The 19,166-nt window shown below is 54.0% G+C and overlaps 1 protein-coding gene across 5 annotated transcripts in view; it reads left to right on the top strand.

Annotated features, from left to right (window-relative positions):
• Positions 1–613: 613 nt before the first annotated feature.
• Positions 614–19,166, top strand: part of MAEA (macrophage erythroblast attacher, E3 ubiquitin ligase) — a 38,409-nt gene continuing 19,856 nt past the window's right edge. For 2 of the 5 annotated variants that reach the window (XM_030314393.2, XM_030314395.2), the window contains exon 1: positions 622–719. In XM_030314393.2, coding sequence (XP_030170253.1) covers positions 651–719 — 69 coding nt within the window. In that variant the 5' untranslated portion in view covers positions 622–650. Of the gene's footprint in view, positions 720–1,909; positions 2,450–19,166 lie in introns of those variants that run through there. The other 3 variants (XM_030314397.1, XM_030314394.1, XM_030314396.2) reach the window with 3 other exon arrangements.

Below are 19,166 nucleotides of genomic sequence, written 5' to 3'. Positions count from 1 at the left end.
GAGGACACAAAGGCACACAGGCCCTTGTTCTACTTTGGGAGCTTCTTTCCTGAAAATCAGTTAACAAAAATTTCCTTTCCTTTTCCGATAGGAAACGTCAGGACTCCAGCAGCTGCCACTCTGCGGAAATGCAGCCCAATGGAAAGTAGTTGCCTGACATGCATGGTGGCCTGCAGACCTCTCGGCTACTACCGTAAGGGGTCACGACGGCGAGGGTCACCGTCCCATGCAGAGGGTCACTGTTTCGGGGGCCCGCCCCCGCGGGAGCCCAGTCGCGCCCACGGCTGCGCCACTCGACGAGCCTCAGCCTCCCGACCCCAGGGAGCGCCCCGGACCGCCCGCGCCCAGAGGCTGGGATCGGCGGGAGCGTCCCCGGCCGCGAGTTCAAGGAGGAACCCGCCCAGACAGGCTTCCCGCTGATTGGCCGAACGCGAGGAGGGCCAGAGGTGATTGGTCCGGCCGGACGCCTCTCCGCGCGCACGCCGCGGTCGCGCCTCCTTCCGCCGCCACGGTCTGGTGGGCGGACGCGATTGGAGCAGGCGCGTCGGCCCGCCCGGGCGCGCCCCGCCCCCGCCGGAGAGCGCGACGTCACTACCCGGCGTGCCGCGCGCGGCGCTTCCCCCACCCGCTAATGTTTTGGCCGATTCAAGATGGCGGTGCAGGAGTCAGCTGCTCAGCTTTCCATGACCCTGAAGGTGCAGGAGTACCCGACCCTCAAGGTGGGGTCTGCGGGCCGGGGTAGCGGCCGCGCTTGGCCGGGGCCCGCGGGCCGCAGGGGTTCCGAGGAGAGGGAGGTGGGGCAGGGTGGGGGCCGGGGCGCGGCCTGGGGCACCGGGCGGGGTCTGGGGGTCTGCGCGTCCGGGCTTCCGAGGTCTCGGGGTCTGCGGAGCTGGTCTTCCGGGCTCCCCGGGGCCTGGGGGTCTGCAGGGCCGGCCTCCTCGGGGTCTGGGGGTGGTCTGCGGGGCTGGGCTCCCCCGGGTGTGGGGGTCTGCAGGGCCGGCCTCCCCCGGGTCTGGGGACCCGCGAGACCGGCCTCCCGGGCTCCCTAGGGCCGGTGGGGTCTGGGGTCCTGCAGGCCCGGCGGGTGTGGCGTGTGGCCGCCCATGCCCCTGCCCGGCCTTAGAGGACTTCGTGGCAGGGCGTGGAGCGCGTCTGTCTGGCGCCCCGCTTCGCCCTCTGGAGTCCGATTGTGGCCCCTTCATCCTAAAGAAAAACACACACACACACAAAAAACCCACAAAAAAACCGTGAACTGCCCCAGTGACATTTCCGGCGGTAGGCAGGCTGGTGACTTTGAGGGCCGGGGTGGAGGCCGGCGTTTCCAGGGTGTGGGGTCGCGGGCGCAAGAGTGCCCGATGTGGCTCGCGGTGGGTGTCCAGCTGTCCTCCCGGAAGCTTAACGTCAGAGGGTGTTGGTATGTTGGCTTCCAGTCACTAATTAGGAGCCTACAGGGAGAGACCTGACGACCTAATGGGAACCCATCTTGTGGGGCGTCACCAAACCTGAAATACAGCCCTTGCCACTCGGTTGCCGGTTGTGTGACCTTGGACGGCCACTTAGCCAAGTCGCCTTCCTTGAGGCTGAAGCCCGAGTCTCTCATAGGAGGGGCTGCACTGGCTCCTTACCTAGTTCGCAGAGGAGTTGATGAGAACAAAGCATCAGGAAACAAGTTCCTTAGGAGACGAAGGCCGCAACATTCCCCGGAGAACTGTGGCTAGGCATTTGTGATTCCAAATTCCTTTCCCGAGAGGCCGGGTAGCTTTTTCCTCCTCGTGGCAGAGCCCAGCGTCCCCATCCACCTCAGTGGTGACAGGTGGCGGCGATGGGCGCGGTGAGTGCTGAGCCCGGGGAGGGGGGCGGGGGGCTGGGGTGTGAATACTGCCCCGCCTTGCTCGTCGCTTACTGAGAGACCACTCTGAGATCGTTGACTCCTGTCAGACAGAGGCGTGATCGCAGCAGCGTCGCCTTGGGTGAATTGAGGGACCCGGTAATGCTTGGAGTGGTGCCGGCACTCTTTGGAAGGTACATGGGATAGCTGTCGCAATTCGTCAGAGAGTCACTGTCCTCACCAGAAAGCAGAAGTGAGGCTTTGTTGCTTTTCTTTAACTGGCTGTGGAGCGGTGGTGTTTCTCGGCGCCTTGTCTGATCCAGGAGGACAGGAGAGCGCTGTTGACGCGAACCAGCTGCCTGTTCGCCAGGCCCTTTCGAGATTAGGTGCTGGGTGGTGGTATCTCCAACTCCTTCAAGGCCCTGTGGCTCACATCGTGCCACCTGAGGCCCCGACCAGGCATCATTCGGGTTGATGTTTATCTCCCTCCACCAAAAAAAAAAAAAAGGCTTTATTTGGGGAGCTGTTGATTGCTGGCCTGTTGTCTCACTCAGTCCACCACGAGGCCTGTCGTGGGGCTGACAGAATTGTGGCAGAGTTCATCATTTGTGGTGCTGGCTGGTGAGTGTGGGCAACATCGGGCAGGAAGGGATTTCCCTTTCGAGTTCTTTCTGTTGTTTCACAGCCGTGAATGTGATTTGACTTCTAGAATTATTAAATAGTCTTTGATTAAAAATAGTCCTGCAGGTATTCATACAGGTGAAGAAATATTGTAGTGTCATTTCGAGTGAGCTCACCAGATTGAAAAGAGTTTTACTTCTGCTTTAGAAGGATTTTTTTCGGGTGCGCTTGCGGGGCTCGGTCAATTAAGCCTCTGAATCTTGAGTTAGGCTCGGGCATGACCTCATGGTTTGTGAGTTTGAGCCCCCATGGGGCTCTGTGCTGGCAGCGCAGAACCTGCTTGGGATTCCCTCTCTCCCTGTCTCTGTCCCCCCCCCCCCCCATGTTTTTTCTTTCTCTCAAAATAAATAAACTTAAAAAAAAAAAGGATTTTTCAAATGTTTTTGAGAGCACGCACACGCATGCAAAAGAGAGCGTGTGGGCAAGCGAGAGGGGGAGGGGCAGAGAGAGAGAGAGAGAGAGAGAGAGAGAGAATCCCAAGCAGGATTCTGCGCTGACAGCACAGAGTCCCACACCTGGCTCGGTCTCACCAGCCACGAGATCACAACCTGAGCTGAAATCCGGAGTCGGACACGTAACCGACTGAGCCACCCGGGCACCCAGCTTTTAGAAAGCTTTAAACATTTTTTTTTTTTAACGTTTATTTATTATTATTATTATTATTTTTTTTTTTTTTTTTTTTGGGACAGAGAGAGACAGAGCATGAACGGGGGAGGGGCAGAGAGAGAGGGAGACACAGAATCGGAAACAGGCTCCAGGCTCTGAGCCATCAGCCCAGAGCCCGACGCGGGGCTCGAACTCACGGACCGCGAGATCGTGACCTGGCTGAAGTCGGACGCGTAACCGACTGCGCCACCCAGGCGCCCCAACGTTTATTTATTATTGAGAAACCGAGAGAGACAGAGCATGAGCGGGGGAGGGACAGAGAGAGGAGGAGACACAGAATCCGAAGCGGGCTCCGGGCTCCAAGCTGCAGCACAGAGCCTAACGCGGGACTCGAACCCACAAACCGTGAGATCGTGACCTGAGCTGAAGTTGGATGCTTAACCGACTGAGCCGCCCAGGCGCCCCTAGAAAGCTTTCAGATGAATTTTTGCGATCAGAGAAGCTATTTCCACCATATCCTCTCACAGATTTAGATCACCTATGACAAATTTTCTGTTGACACATGTGTCCCTGTTGAGAGTTAACATTTTTTTCTAGAAGTTTTCGGGAGTGATTCCTAGTGCACGATGAGGAAGTTTCACCGGGAAGCTAGGGACCCTTGCCTTAGGAACGCACGCTAATACAGAATTCTGCAGAATTCCACAGAACGTTGGGAGGCCTGACGCTTAGGAGCTGTGCCGGTCACAGATGCAGGTGCCACGGGCGGGAGGGACACCGAATCCACATCAGGGCGAGGGGAGTGAGGGCTGAGGGGCTGGTGTCCTGAGAGGCCGGTGCTCGCTTCTCCGGTTCAAGGGTGCGTTGTGCAGCAGGATGGTGGGAGCAGGGCCGAGCCCCCATTGCTGTCCGACGGCCGTTCCTCCTCACACGTGATGGGACAGGGGTCTTCGCGATTCAGAACATCGGCCAATCGGGGCAGGTTCCTCACAGCCTCGGGGCCGGGAGGGGGCTCGTGGGCCCTGGTGGGCACCGCTCTCATCCGCTGGCGAAGCGGGAGGAGAATGGCATGGCCGTGAGGCGCTGCTGCCCGCACGTGCCCACCCGGGCACCCGCTCCTTCGGGAGCCTTCCAGTGTGCGGCGGGCGACGTGGCCAGCACAGGCGCGTTCGGGCTGGGCGACTGCGTGGCGGGGGCCCGGCAGCGCCTCTAGCTTCTGCCCACCAGATGCCAGCGGCATGCCCGCAGGATGCCTCCAGATACAGCCAGATGTCCCCGGGGGGGCAGAAGCGTCCTGGTGAGAGCCACCGGCCGGGAGTTTGCTCTGCGGAACCTGTTTTTATGTTCTGACCACAGCAGGGAGAGGGGGGTCGGTGGGACACGAGCCCTGTGTCCTGGGCCTGGTCGAGGCTTTTCCTGTCAGCGCCCTGAACCAGAGGCCCTGCTGTAATTACATTTTATTTATTTATTTATTTATTTATTTATTTATTTATTTATTTATTTAAAAAAAATTTTTTTTAACGTTTTATTTATTTTTGAGACAGAGAGAGACAGCATGAACGGGGGAGGGGCAGAGAGAGAGGAAGACACAGAATCATAAGCAGGCTCCAGGCTCTGAGCCATCAGCCCAGAGCCCGACGCGGGGCTCGAACTCACGGACCGCGAGATCGTGACCTGAGCCGAAGTCGGACGCACAACCGACTGAGCCACCCAGGCGCCCCATGTAATTACATTTTAAAAAGCGTTCTCTCGGGGCGCCTGGGTGGCGCAGTCGGTTAAGCGTCCGACTTCAGCCAGGTCACGATCTCGCGGTCCGTGAGTTCGAGCCCCGCGTCGGGCTCTGGGCTGATGGCTCAGAGCCTGGAGCCTGTTTCTGATTCTGTGTTTCCCTCTCTCTCTGCCCCTCCCCCGTTCATGCTCTGTCTCTCTCTGTCCCAAAAATAAATAAACGTTGAAAAAAAAAATTTTTAAATAAAAATAAAAAAAAAAATAAAAAGCGTTCTCTCATAAGAGTACCTTATGTTTATTTTCCAAATCATTCTGATCATCCTGTTAATATTTTGGCGCATTCTATTTTTTCCCTCAGAGAGCTGAACTACGATAATTTTTTAGAGACCTTTACCGCTACCCAAGTTAGGCGGGGTTTTCATCACAGCCCAGGAGAAGGGGTCTAGAATCGGTCCTTGGGAGACCTGGCTCCGGACCCTGATTCCTCATCTGGAGTCTCGCCCGGGACCTCGTCCGGGCCCTCCCAGCCAGAGGAGGGAGGTTCAGTGCCCCCTCCTAGCTGGCCCCTCTCCCTAACTCGTGACAGGCTGGGGCCTGGGGCAGTGCTTGCAGCGGGGTCTGTGGGCCTACCTCCTGGGTCCCGGCGTCCTCTACGGCAGTGTTGCAGCGTCCCGGGCTTGTGCCAGCGCGAGGCCCGGAGTTCCAGCTTTCGGTGAACTTTCCCAGACTCAGCTGGGGATTTAGGGACTGCGGGTTCTCAAGTTTGAGGAAGGGTGGTTGGCACGAGCGTTTGCTCTTAAGGGACAGATATCCTGATTGTGCTGAGCCCTAGAGAGTGGCAGTCGGCTGGGTCTTTACTTCCTTTCCCTTGAGATCGTTTGGTTGATCGAGTGAGCCCTTCCCTCCCCCAGAAGGTGGTTGTATTACTTGAATCCGGCCTGGGGCCTGGTTCCCTTCCTCTGGTGGGACCTCCAGAGCCTTCCGGAGTCCCATCTGCTCTTCCCTGCAAGAGCCCCGTGTTGCCTTCGCCTTCCAGAACCCCCCAGAGCTAGAGCGTGGTCGAAATCCTCCCGGCCTTCCGCTCTGGTCTCTGCACCGCTGCTCAGATCCTTGACCACAGACAAGACACTTGGGGGCACAGGTCGATGTACCCGCTCTGCTCATGATGCTTGGAAGCAGCCTCGTGCCGGGAGAGGAAGGGCTGTGGCAGCTGGAGGCATGGGAAGCCCGGCGCCAGGCAGGCAGCAGCCAGAGGTCCTGGGCATGAGGTCCGAAGGCGGGGCTTGCTGGTACCGCCCCCCTCTCGGAGCCCCCCCGCGAGGCACCCCAGGGTAGAGGTGCCAGCTCCTTCGGCCTGCACTCCTTGCTGCTCCCCGAGAACTCTGTCCCCATCCTGGTGCCACCGGGCTTGGTGGGAGGGAGCTGTTAAACAAGTAGGTGCCAGCCTTTCAGATCCCGGAACCGCGCGTGGAGTCAGGCGAGCGTGGGCCAGTGGGGGGTGCGATGGCCCTCCGGGGGCGGCCAGGGCACGCGCACTTGGGGGAAAAGCTCCGCGGGCTGTGTTGGAGCCTAGGCGGACCCTGGCACCATTGGCATCCAGTCCCACCGGAACCGTAGGGCCCAGGATGTCCCCAGAGCCTCACGGAGGTTGTGACAGCGGGGCCCCGAGGGCCCAGACCTCCCCACGGACCGCGTGTGCGGCTCAGCAGGAGTGGGGAGCAAGCTGGGAAGACCCCCGAGCACTAGAGGAAGGAGGAGGCCGGCCGGTGTGTGCAGCGCGGCACCCCCCCTTCGGGCTTTGGATGAGTGGGGCCGCTTGGTGCTGACCTAATCAGGGCAGGGCACGGTCTCCAGAGGTAGCTGCTGCTTTTCACGGCTGTGCGTTGATTTAGTCTTTACACTTGGGGGCCACTCTTGAAAGCTTTCTGAGGAAACCGATTTGTTCGCTGTTTGGATAACAACTAAGTAATAGTAACTAAGTGTTGTTAAGTAGTTTAATAACTGAAGTGTGGCCGAATGTGGCTAAGGGAGGAACACACCCAGCTGTGCAGATGGCCTCGCTGACTGTCCCCTCCTTGTTGTGCACCCCCCCTCCCCCCGCTTCCCGCACGTTCCTCCCACACGATGGTTGCCTCCCTCCCCTCGTGGTCCGCTCGCCCTTCCTGGCCCGTGGCTCCCGCACTCTCGTCTCTTCCCTCCTGCCTCTGTTTCCCCTTTTCGCTGGCTCGCTCCACCAGTGCGCACACGGCTCTGGTCGCCCCGTGCCCTCCAGCTGCTGCTTCCTCTCTCTGCCCCCTCCTCCCGCATGTCTGTTCGGTCTGAGTCAGAAGTGCCCCTAGGTCACGGTCCCCTCGCCTTCGGTATAAGTGCCAGTCGCCAGGCGGTTGCCTCCTCCTCTCGGCCCCCGGGGCGCCATTCTCTCGCTTCCTCTCATGGTTTGTCTTCTGCAGATGCCTTTGCTCTTCCCTTGGCATCCTCCGGCCCGGGGTGACCGTGGCAGCCGCCAGCCCTGGGGAGGTCTCTGTGCCGCGGCCTGCCACTCCCGCCTGGCCTCCCCTGGACTCCCGCCTGCTGGGTCTCTCCGTACATCTGGGCAAGGCCTGGAGGACGCGGCCCGCAAAACCATGCCCTGCCCTGCTCCTTGGCCCCCGGCCGGCCCATCCCACGTGGAGCCCGCGCTCTCCTGCCGCTTGTTCAGGGTCCCTTCAAAACCTGGGGGTGTTCCTGACGCCTGTGTTTCCCACGATCCTTGTGGTCCCCTGCTGCTCTGCTCTGGCCGTGGGACCGCGGCCGCCGTGTCGCGGGCAGCACAGCGAGGGAGAGGAGGGGAGAAGGTGCCAGCTCCCTCCATGGGGCCTCCCAGAAGTGCTGTTCAGCATTTGTGCTTAAGCTCGGGGGCCGGGGCTTGGGCTTGGCTGTATCTAGCTTCAAAGGGACCTTAAAAAAAAACAGCCTGACTGTGGGCTTGTTGCTGCCCTGGGCCTGAATGAAATTGGGGTTTGTGGCTCCTGCTGTGATCTGTCCCTTCCTCTGTTTGGCTTTCTTTATGGCTTTAATCACAGCCTGACGGAACTACCTCTGTCTGCTTGCTTTTGTCGGAGGCCCCGTTAGAAGCCATGCTGCCCGCCGGCGCTCTGGCCGGGCCTCCCGTGATCCTGATGGTGTCTCCCAGGGAGCACCCACTGATGGCCCCTCCTCCCTGCACAGGGTCCTGTCGGGCCCCCAGGACTCCACCCTGGCCAGGTTCCTCCCCAGCTCACAGCTGCCCCCTCCTCCCGGCTGTGACCATGCGCCGTCTTGGTGACCGTGTGTGATCTCATGCGCTCCGAGGACGCTCCATGCGTACCAGTCACTGCCAAAAGGTCATCTCCCCCACCCCGGAGCCCAGGGTCCAGGGTCACCTGGATCTCTGTGACGTAGCTCAGCATGAGTAGATCTGAACTTCTTAGCTTGTCTGCCTCCTCCCCGTCTTCCCGGTCTCAGGCTAGGGCCGTGACCCCTCTGTCCTCACAGCTTAACGTCTGTATGTCGTTCTGTAGCTCCCCAGCGTCTCAGAGTCTCCCGCAGCTCACTGCCTTCCTCCTGCCACCGTGGCCGCAGCCCCCATGTGTCTGTGGGTTGAGGTGGCCTCCTAACCGGTCCCTGCTCTGCCCGAGCCCGGCACAGCTACCACAAGGCTGCCCCAGACAGCACCTTCCCTGTTCTCCGTGGGTCCAGAGTGGGTTTGGGCCCTGACCCCTGCCTCTGCCCCCACCTCCTCTTCCTCACCCACCTCTGCTCCCCTGGGCATTTGCCACGGTGGCCTCCCTGCTGCTAGAGGATGTGCTGGTGGCTCCTCAGAGCCTCTGTACCTGTTTACTTTGCCCGGAACCCTCTTCCTCCAGGGGGTCATCTGTCTTACTCCCTCACGGTCTCGGATCTTTGCTTAGGGATCTCCCTCAAGGTGGGATTGCCTTATTTAAACTGGGAGCCTCATCATCTTCCTCTCTGTTTTTCTTCTTCGCCATTACTGTCATCTGAGACATTTTGTATCTTGCTTCTGTCTGTTTCTTTTTTTTTTTTTTTTAATTTTTTTTTCAACGTTTATTTATTATTTTTGGGACAGAGAGAGACAGAGCATGAACGGGGGAGGGGCAGAGAGAGAGGGAGACAGAATCGGAAACAGGCTCCAGGCTCCGAGCCATCAGCCCAGAGCCTGACGCGGGGGCTTCTGTCTGTTTCTGACCCCTGGGATTGTAAACTTTGTGGAGGGCAGAGAAGAAATAATTCATTTAACAAGTGAACAATTAGGGGCACCTGGGTGGCTCAGTCACTTAAGCATCCAACTTTGGCTCGGGTCACGGTTTCGTGGTTCATGAGTTTGAGCCCCGTGTCAGGTGGAGCTTGAATCCCTCTTCAGGATTCACTGTCTCTTCCTCTCTCTGCCCCTTGTGGGACGGTCTCTCTCTCCCTCCCTCCCCCTCTCCCTCCCCCTCTCCCTCCCCCTCTCCCTCCCCCTCTCCCTCCCCCTCTCCCTCCCTCTCTCCCTCCCCCTCTCCCTCCCTCTCTCCCTCCCCTCTCCCTCCCTCTCTCCCTCCCTCTCTCCCCCTCTCCCTCCCTCCCTCCCTCTCTCTCTGTCTCCTTCCCTCCCTCCCCCACCCTCTCTCTGCCCCCATGGGATGCTCTCTCTCTTTCCCCCTCTCTCTGCCCCTCGCTCACTTGCGCTGTCTCAAAAATAAAAACAAACAGGGGCGCCTGGGTGGCTCAGTCGGTTAAGCATCTGACTTCGGCTCAGGTCATGGTCTCACGGCTCGTGGGTTCGAGTCCCACGTTGGGCTCTGTGCTCATGGCTCAGAGCCTGGAGCCTGTTTCGGATGCTGTGTGTGTCTGTCTGCTCTTCCCCCACTCGTGCTCCTTGTCAAAAATAAATAAACATTATGAACATTTTTTAAAAAGATAAGTAAGACATTAAAAAAATGTTTTTAAATAAAAACAAACAAAAAAGGAAATGAACTATTAAACATTACTTTGGCATTTCTGTCCAAAGAAGTAAAAACTGAAACACGAGTAAATGTAACTTCGAATGGATGAGACGTGTTTATGTACTCAGAAAACACAAGCAAACTAACTGGAAAATTACTACTCCAGTTAATGAGAATGTCTCACACAGTAACGGGCACACGAAAAATACCCCCAAATCAGTCACTTTTCTGTGTCAGCAATAACCCGTTAAAGCACCTCGTGGAGAAGCGCCTCGTGGGGAATGTTGTTCACGGTAACAAAACGGCAACGGAGATACGGTCTCACAGTGAGCTTTGCCGGTGATGGACACTGAGGAGACGCCATGTGGTTTCTCAGGAAAGGCCTAGAGGACGACCTTGGCAACGGCAGGGAACGTCGTGTCTGTCGGAAGGACGCTGACGGCCGAAGATGCCCCCGATCGCATACTTCTCACTTGTAATCGGAGGCGCCCGTCGGGCCGGGCCTGCCCGTCGCCGAGGCACGTGCGGGCCTCGTGCAGAGCTGCTTCCGGGCACCCGTCGCAGCTAACCAGCCGGGACGCCCGCGCTGCTGGAGCCACCGACGCGAGCGGATGGCGGGGCCTGCCGGCGGTTGGCGTCGCCTTGGGTCGGCGAGCCCGTCCTGAGGGCCGCGGGCGCTCGACCACGTGGAGCGCGGCCCCGGTGCTCCCACCGCGGTGGTGCTGCTCGGCTGCGCCGTGCGCGCTGGCTGGCTCGGGCTGACTCGATCTGGAGCTCGCGCCGCTTTCCTCGTACCTCCCTTCCTAAAACGGGCCAGCGCGGGAAGAGATCTCTGCGAGTGCCCGGCGGGCGGCAGGTGAGACGGTCGCGCACCCGGAGAAGAGGTCATGGGGGCGCTGGCTGTGCTCTTCCCCCTTCCCTGCGATGGCCCCCGGAAGCTGACGGCAAACGTCTTTTTTCAAGAAACCCACTGGAAACCGGATGAGCCTCCCCCGGGGTGGGTGCTGCGCTCGGGAGGTCAGCCCAGGGAAGCAGGGAGCTGCTGTGATTGGGGAGACGTCTCATGCCACACGCAGGAACGTGAGACAGAGATCTCTGGGATGTAGAGAGATGTCTCCCGCCATTCAGGGCTCAGTCGAACACTTTAGAAGATGTCACTAGCTTTGGAATAAATACGTCGAGACCCCTCGTGAGGTTTCTTCATTGTGAAAGATAAGTCCTGTGCCGTTGGGGAAATACTTCCTTCCTGTGCTGGTAAAAATGGCCACAGACATTATGATGACAAACTAAAGTGCGTTTCTTTGTCAGCAAATACTGTCAGCAATCCCAGAGCAAACACCGGAGAAGGTTTGAACAAACACACACTCAGGCAGATGACATGGTGTAGGAGGATCGCTATAGAGCTGGAGGAAAGTACAGATGTTTTCTACAAAACTTAACTTACGGTGTTTGCCAGATTCTGTTTCAATCATGAAAACAGGAAGGATTACTTTTTATGAGTCACTGAAGGGGAAAAATGTACTGGAGGAAGTATAATTTAACATCAGCTAACTAAACAAATCCTGTGATCTTAGAAGTTGTCATGCAACATATTAGCAAGGAAAGACGGAGTACACGTGATTAATACAAATTTAAATCCTGGGGATACCCAGATAAAAATAGAACCGGAATTTAAAAGCAAATAACAATTTTATTTGGGTGCTGGGTGGCTCGGTTGGTTGAGCATCCGACTTCGGCTCAGGTCTTGATCTCGCGGTTCGTGGGTTTGAGCCCTGCATTGGGGTCTGTGCTGACAGCTCAGAGCCCGGAGCCTGCTTCCGATTGTGTCTCCCTCTCCGCCCCTCCCCCCCCCCAAAAAAATGAATAAACACTAAATAAAAAAGCTTAAAAAAATAAAAGCAAATAACAATTTTTTTAAAATTTACCAAATATGAACCATAAAGAACTGATTCACGTTGATGAGAAAGATCCAAAACCTCTTTTTCTTGTTGAATGTTGGGCAAGGAGCACAAAGGGAAAATGTATCGGGTTGAACCATGTAAAATTGCTATTTTGTAGGTTAAAAAACGATGGCTGAACAGGCTATGATATGAAAAGAGGTTAAAAAAAAAAAAAAAAACTTTCCATAAAGAAAAAAGCCCAGGATCAGATGGCTTCACTAGTGAATTCTAGTAAATGTTTAAAAAAGAATTAACACTGATCCTTAAACTCTTTCTAAAAAAATAAAAACGAACTTTTCCCAACTCATTCTGTGAGGTCAGTATTACCCTGATAGCAAAATCAGACATAGATATCCAAGAAAACTGTAAAGCAATATTTCTTATGAATGAATATAGGTGTTAAAATCCACAACCACATGCTAGCAAACTATATTTGACAACATACAAAAAGGTTTGTGTACCATGACTAAATGGGATTTACCCCAGGAATGCAAGGTTGGTTCAACATGCAAAAATCAACGTAACATACCACGTTAATAGATAAAGGGCACAAGCCATGTGATCATCTCCATAGACACAGGGGAAAAAGCACATGACAGAATCCAACACTTTTTCATGATAAAAACCCTCCATTTATAGGAAAAGGAGAGAACTTCCTCAACTTAATGAAGAGCTGTGGCAAAAACCACAGCTAATGTCATGCTTAGTGGTAAAAGACTGAAAACTTTCCCCCTAAGACAGAGGTAAGGATGTCCATTCTGGCCACTTCCCATTCAGATTTGTCCTGGAGGTTGTAAGCAGGGCAGTTGGGCAAGAAAAAGAAATAACAGGCATTCACATTGGAAAGGAAGAAACAAAACTTTATTTGCAGATAAAATGATCTCGTATACGAAAAGTCATGAGGAATGCACATACATACCCACACGACTCAATAGAACTGATAAACTAGAGCGAGAGCCGGGTTGCAGGACACAAGATAAGTATACAAAGACAAGTTATACTTCTGCACCCTGGAAACGAACAATCAAAAAGGGATGGAAAAAATTTTTATAAGAGCATGAAAGACAATAAAGTACTTAGGAATAAGACTTCACCATTAAGATAGCAGTAGATTCATCTACAGATTCGACCCAGTCCGTATCAAATATCAAAATACTAGCTGGCTCTTTTGCAGAAATTGAGAAGCCAATCCAAAAATTCATATGGACATGCAAGGAATCCAGAATAGCCAAGACAGTTAATTATCTGAGTCCACTCAAGCTGCTATAACAAGAGATCATAGACTGGAGTGGCTTAAACAACAGACATTTATTTCTTACAGTTCTGGAGGCTGGGAGGTCTCAGATCAAGGTGCCAGTACATTCAGGTTCCCGGTGACCCTCTTTGGTTTGCAGATGGTTGTCTTGTCACTGTGTGCTCACATGAGAGAAGATGCATGCTGGTCTTTTCCTTTCATGAGGACATTGATCTCATTATAGAGGCCTCACACTTGTGACCTCGTCTAAAGCTAATTATGTCTAAAGGCCCCAACGCCAAATACCATCACATTGGGGATTAGGGCTTCAACATAGGAATTGGGTGGAGACCCAAACATTCAGCCAATAATGATCTTGAAAAAGAAAAAAGTTGTAGGGCTCACATTTCCTGGTTTCAAAACTTAGTACAAATTACACTTAAAAAAAATTTTTCTTGGGGCGCCTGGGTGGCGCAGTCGGTTAAGCGTCCGACTTCAGCCAGGTCACGATCTCGCGGTCCACGAGTTCGAGCCCCGCGTCAGGCTCTGGGCTGATGGCTCAGAGCCTGGAGCCTGTTTCCGATTCTGTGTTTCCCTCTCTCTCTGCCCCTCCCCCGTTCATGCTCTGTCTCTCTCTGTCCCAAAAATAAATAAATGTTGAAAAAAAAAATTAAAAAAAAAAATTTTTCTTTTGATGTTTATTTCTGAGAGAGAGGGAGCAAGTGTGAGTGGGGAAGGGGCAGAGAGAGCGGGAGACACAGGATCCAAAGCAGGCTGCAGGCTCTAAGCTGAACTCACGAACCATGAGACCATGACCTGAGCTGAAGTTGGACGCTTGACTGACTGAGCCACCCAGGTGCCCCCAAATTACACTTCTTGCTTATTGGCTAAATGGCTAAAAATAGATTCGTGGGCTACAACTGAAAGTCCAGACATAAGTCCATACATAATTCTCAATAAGGGTGCCAAGAGGGTTCCATAGGGAAGGGAGAGGGTTTTCAACAAATGGTTCTAAGACAACTGGAGATCCACTTGCAAAAGAATGAAGTTGAATTCTTCCTTCACACCATATGCAAGCAGTAACTCCAAATGGATCAGAAAGCTAAATGTAAGAGTAAGAACATCTAAAGCACAAGAAACCAAAACAGAATTCTTGGTTGTTGAAGGTTGGACTTCAAAAGTGAAAAGCTTGGGCGTCTGGGTGACTCAGTCGGTTGAGCATCCAACTTCAGCTCAGGTCATAATCTCACAGTCCAGAAGTTTGAGCCCCATGTTGGGCTCTGTGCTGACAGCTCAGAGCCTGGAGCCTGCTTCCGATTCTGTGTCTCCCTCTCTCTCTGCCCCTGCCCCACTTGTGCTCTGTCTCTCTTTCTCTCAAAAATAAACATTAAAAAGATTTTTTTAAGGGAAAAGCTTGTGCCTCCAAGGACAGAATGATGAGAAATGTTTTCATATCACATCTAATAAGAATCTAGTAGTGGGGCGCCTGGGTGGCTCAGTCAGTTAAGTGTCCGACTTCGGCTCAGGTCACAATCTCACGGTCCGTGAGTTCGAGCCCCACGTCGGGCTCTGTGCCGACCGCTCAGAGCCTGGGGCCTGTTTCAGATTCTGTGTCTCCCTCTCTCTCTGATCCTCCCCCGTTCATGCTCTGTCTCTCTCTGTCTCAAAAATAAATGTTAAAAAAAAAAAAATTAAAAAGAAAAAAAAGAATCTAGTAGTATCCAGAATCTACAAAGAACTCTTATAGTTCAATAACATAAAGAACCCAGTTTTAAAATGAACAAATGATTTGAATAGACTTCTCCAGAGAAGATATACAAATGGCTAATAAGTATGTGAGAAAACGCTCTATATTATTAGTCATTAATGAAATACAAATTGAAAACCACAGTGAGATGCCACTTTATGCACACTGAAACGACTGTAATTGGCAAGATGGACGGTAGCAAGTGTTGGATGGTGATGTGAACGAACCGGAACTCTTCACGGACTTGTGGGGACCATAAAAGACACTTTGGAAAGCAGTGTGGCAGTTCTTGAAAAAGTTAAACATAGAGTTACCAGCAATTCCACTCCTAGATATCGCCCCCGGAGAAATGAAGAGATGTCCACACAAAAACCTGTATGGGAGTCTTTGTAGCCGTATTATCCATAATAGCCAAAATGTGGAAGCCCTCGAGATGTCCATCAACTTATGAGTGTGTAAATAAATGTGGTAAACTCGTGTGGTGGAATACTATTCAGCCATAAAAAGGATCGAAGTACTTACGTCATGGTGTGGAGCCTTGGGAACATGCTAAATAAAGGAAAAAAAGCCAGGGGCGCCTGGGTGGCCCAGTCGGTTAAGCGTCCGACTTCAGCTCAGGTCATGATCTCACGGTCCGTGAGTTCGAGCCCCGTGTCGGGCTCTGTGCTGACAGCTCCGAGCCTGGAGCCTGCATTGGATTCTGTGTCTCTCCCTCTCTCTGCCCCTACCCTGCTCATGCTCTGTCTCTGTCTCAAAAATAAATAAAAACATTAAAAAAAAGAAGAAGCCAGACAAAAGGCCATAGAATGTATGATTCCATTTATGTGACGTATCTAGGGCGGGCAGATCCGTGTAGGTAGGAAGCTGGCTACTGGTGCTTGGTCGCCTCGCTAAGGGGAGGACTTCAGTAGGTAAGGGATTTCTCTCTGGCTTGATGAGATGTTCTGGAAGTGTTTGTGGTGATAGTTGTACAACCTTGCGATAACATGAAAAGCTAAGTTGTGCACTGTCAGAGGGTGAGTTTTATGATATCTGAGTTGTATTTCAACTTAGAATTGGGAAGTTAACGGCAGCCTGTCAGCATTTTGTACGGCCCATCTCAACAGACGATTAGGGAGCCCTCCTGCACAGCACCACCAGGCTCGGGCCGGTGCCGGGGGCCCGTGGGTCCGCGTACGTGTGCTGGTCGGCCTTTCGGATGGACCCACAGAATTAGAACGGCCGGGTCAAAGGTTCGGCACGGTTTGGGTGGCGACTGTCAAGTCCCCCCCCCCCCGTCCATCTGCACTCCCCGCCAGCCGCGAATGGGGTCCGAGTTTCCCCAGACCTCACCCCGGGTTTTCCGTGGCGGCACAATCCAGTGCAGCTGCCCTGAGCCCCGCGTGGCAGTGAGTGCTTGCAGGGCTGCTGGTCCAAATACGTGCTCTAAGTGTGAAATAGAACGCACACTCACTCGTAAAGATTTAGCACAAAGAGAAAAGGTAATGCAAGATGTCTGTAAATATTTGGGGGGTGTTGGATTAAATAAGATCCACTAAAAATCCGTTCAATCCCGCTCTTTTCAGCAGGTGACTGGGTGGGCTCTGTCTAGCAGTCTGGGTGGGCTACTAGAAAACTTAAAATTGCACGCGTGTGCGACTCAGAGTTGCGTTGGGCGGCCCCGCTCCGTGGCTTTCTCCTTCCCATTTGTCTTTTGTCTGTCTACTTACTCTGTTTCTGAGAGGTGTTTTAAAAAGAAAAAAGCCTTGCTCTGGTGTTTCTTCCCACGGCCATCCAATTCACAGTGATTACTAATACTGTGGGCGTATCCTCACCCCTTACTCTGTTTTCTGTCTCCTGTGCTTTTGTGTGTCTTCTGTTTCCTTTTTGTAAATTGATAAGGTTTTCTTTGTTCCATTTAATTTCCTCTTGTGGTTTGGCAGGCTCACAACCACACCCCAGTCGTGACAGATCAAAAAAAGTCTCCAGACACTGTTGCCGAGTGGTGGGGGGGGAGGGGGTAGTCGACCTGGTGGAGAAGCGCCCCTCCCACTGGTCCCGGTGTCAGAACATCACCTTCTGGGTCTCGCTTGTCCCTCACCTGTGTCTGAGCTTCAGTGTGCTGCACCCCACATCAGCGGGCACCAGGTTACCATCCCCGTGGGTGGGCGTCCAAGTTGGTTCCGGTCTCGGGCTTAAGAATAAAACTACTATGAGCATTTGTGCACAACTGTCTTTGTGAATACCGTGTGTTCGTTTCTCTTGGGATTGCAGTTGCTGAGCGACACGCGTGTGTTTAGTCGTACTAAACAGCCAGGCTGTTGCCAGCGATGGCATCCAGGTGTCCTCAGCCTGGCCAGCAGGTGGTGTGAAGTCTTAGGGCTCTCCAGAGAGACAGAGCCAGTAAGGGAGGGAGAAACGGAGAGGGGAGGTGAAGAGAGATTGAGACTGACCGGAAGGAATTGGCTCGTGGGATTACGGAGGCCGAGGTCTGCAGTGCGCAAGCTGGAGCCCCTGGAGAGCGGACGGAGCAGCCGGGGTCCGAAAGTCGAAAGCGCCTGGGGGCCCGGAAGAGCTGACGTCCTGGCTCTGCCGTTGAGTGGGGAGAGTCCCTCCTCTTACTCCCTCCAGGTCTGGGTGGATTGGAGGAGGCCCACCCCTGCTGGGGAGCGCCTGCTCTACTCAGCCCGTCACCCAAATGCTGATGGCCATTCGTACCGAGAGCCGTGTCTCCCCCAGTGTCTGCGCACTTCGTAGCCCAGTCAGGTCGGCAACACATAAAATTAACCCTCCCAGGGGCGCCTGGGTGACTCAGTCAGTTGTGCATCCGGTTGAGTGTCTGGTTCTTGACTTCAGCTCACATCATGATCTCACGGTTGTGAGTTCAAGCCCCGCGTGGAGCTCTGCCCTGGTGGCACAGAGCCTGCTTGGGGTTCACTCTCTCTGCTCCTCCCCTGCATGTGTGCGCGCGCGCGCGCTCTCTCTCTCTCTCTCTCTCTCTCTGTCTCAAAACAAATATTTTTAAAAATGGGATTGTCTTGGTCTTGAGTCGTAAGAGTTCTAAGTATGTTCTAGGCACAGGTCCTTTGTCAGATTTCCATATGGTAAATGTTCTCTCCTAGTCTTGCCATCGTTGTCTTTATTCTTAAGTTGTCTTTCAAAGAGCAGAATTTTGTTCTGATAAGATGTAATTGATCAATTTTTCTTTTATAGTTAGTGCATTCTATATCCCTTTAGGAAACTTTGCTTGTCTTAGGGTTATGAAGATTTTCTTCTATGTGCCCATCTAGAAGTTCTGTAGTTGTAGCTTTTCTGTTTGGGTCCCTGAGTCCATGATCTTCTAAGGGGGGGTTTATGGACCACCTGAGGTATAGACTGAAGCCTTCCCCCTCCCATGTCACTGTCTAGATGGTCCTCTCCGCCCTGGATTGCTTGTCTCCTTGGACAGAACACGATGAGGGTCCATTTCAGGGTTCTCCACACTCCGCCGGTCCCTGTGTTGCTGCACGAAGGCCACACTGTCTTGATCGCTATAGCTTCACGGTTAAGTCTTGAAATCAGATACCATTGTCATATAGCATCAGTATCGGGAATATCGTTTTCGTTGTGGTGAAACGTGGCGCGAACCAGCCATCTCAGGCCTGTGCGGCAGGTGTCCAGACCTTTTCGCCTTGCGCAACTGGAACTATGTACCCATTTGTCTCAGTCAGTCCAAAGTGCTGTGGACCGCGTGCTTATAAGCCCCAGGAAGGTATTCTCCAAGCTCTGGAGGCTAAGGCGTTGGGCCGGTGGGGTTCTGGTGAGGGCCTCCTCCGGGTTGCCAATGGCCACCGTCTGTCTGCATTGCGTGTGGTGAAGAGTGAATGGTCCCTGTTGTAAGGACGCTCATTCCAGTCTTGAGGACCCCACCCGGGTAACCCAGTCACCTCCCAGAGCTCCTGTCTCCATACGCCATCCCAGTGGGGGTGGTATTTCAATGCACAAACTATGGGGGACACATTCAGTCCCGGTTGCACATTAAACAGCTCCCCCTGCCCCCCAGCCCCTGGCAGCCGCTCTTCTGTGTTGTGCTTCTGATCACACGGCTCCTCTGTCTCATGTAGGAAGAATCACACAGCTTAGTCTTTCTGTGCCTGGCTACGCCACTTGGCACAGTGTCCTGCGGGTTACCCATGTCACACCAGTTGTCAGGACTTCCTCTCTTCGGGTGGACCACGTTTTCTTACCCGCGCGTCTGTCGACGGACTCTGGGTTCTTGCTCGTTTTAGCTGATGTGAACGCTTCTGCTGTGAACGTGGGGTGCACACACCTCTTGGAGACCCTGCTCTCCGTTCTTCTGGGCTCACACCTGGGCCAGACGTGGGCTTACTGGATGGCAGGGGGAGGAGGGTGTGGGCTTACTGGATGGCAGGGGGAGGCAGGTGTGGGCTTACTGGATGCCAGGGGGAGGCAGGCGTGGGCTTGC

Source organism: Lynx canadensis, chromosome B1, assembly GCF_007474595.2.
Source record: "Lynx canadensis isolate LIC74 chromosome B1, mLynCan4.pri.v2, whole genome shotgun sequence".
Taxonomy (NCBI): domain Eukaryota; kingdom Metazoa; phylum Chordata; class Mammalia; order Carnivora; family Felidae; genus Lynx; species Lynx canadensis.
This window is presented reverse-complemented; position numbering and strand designations above follow the sequence as displayed.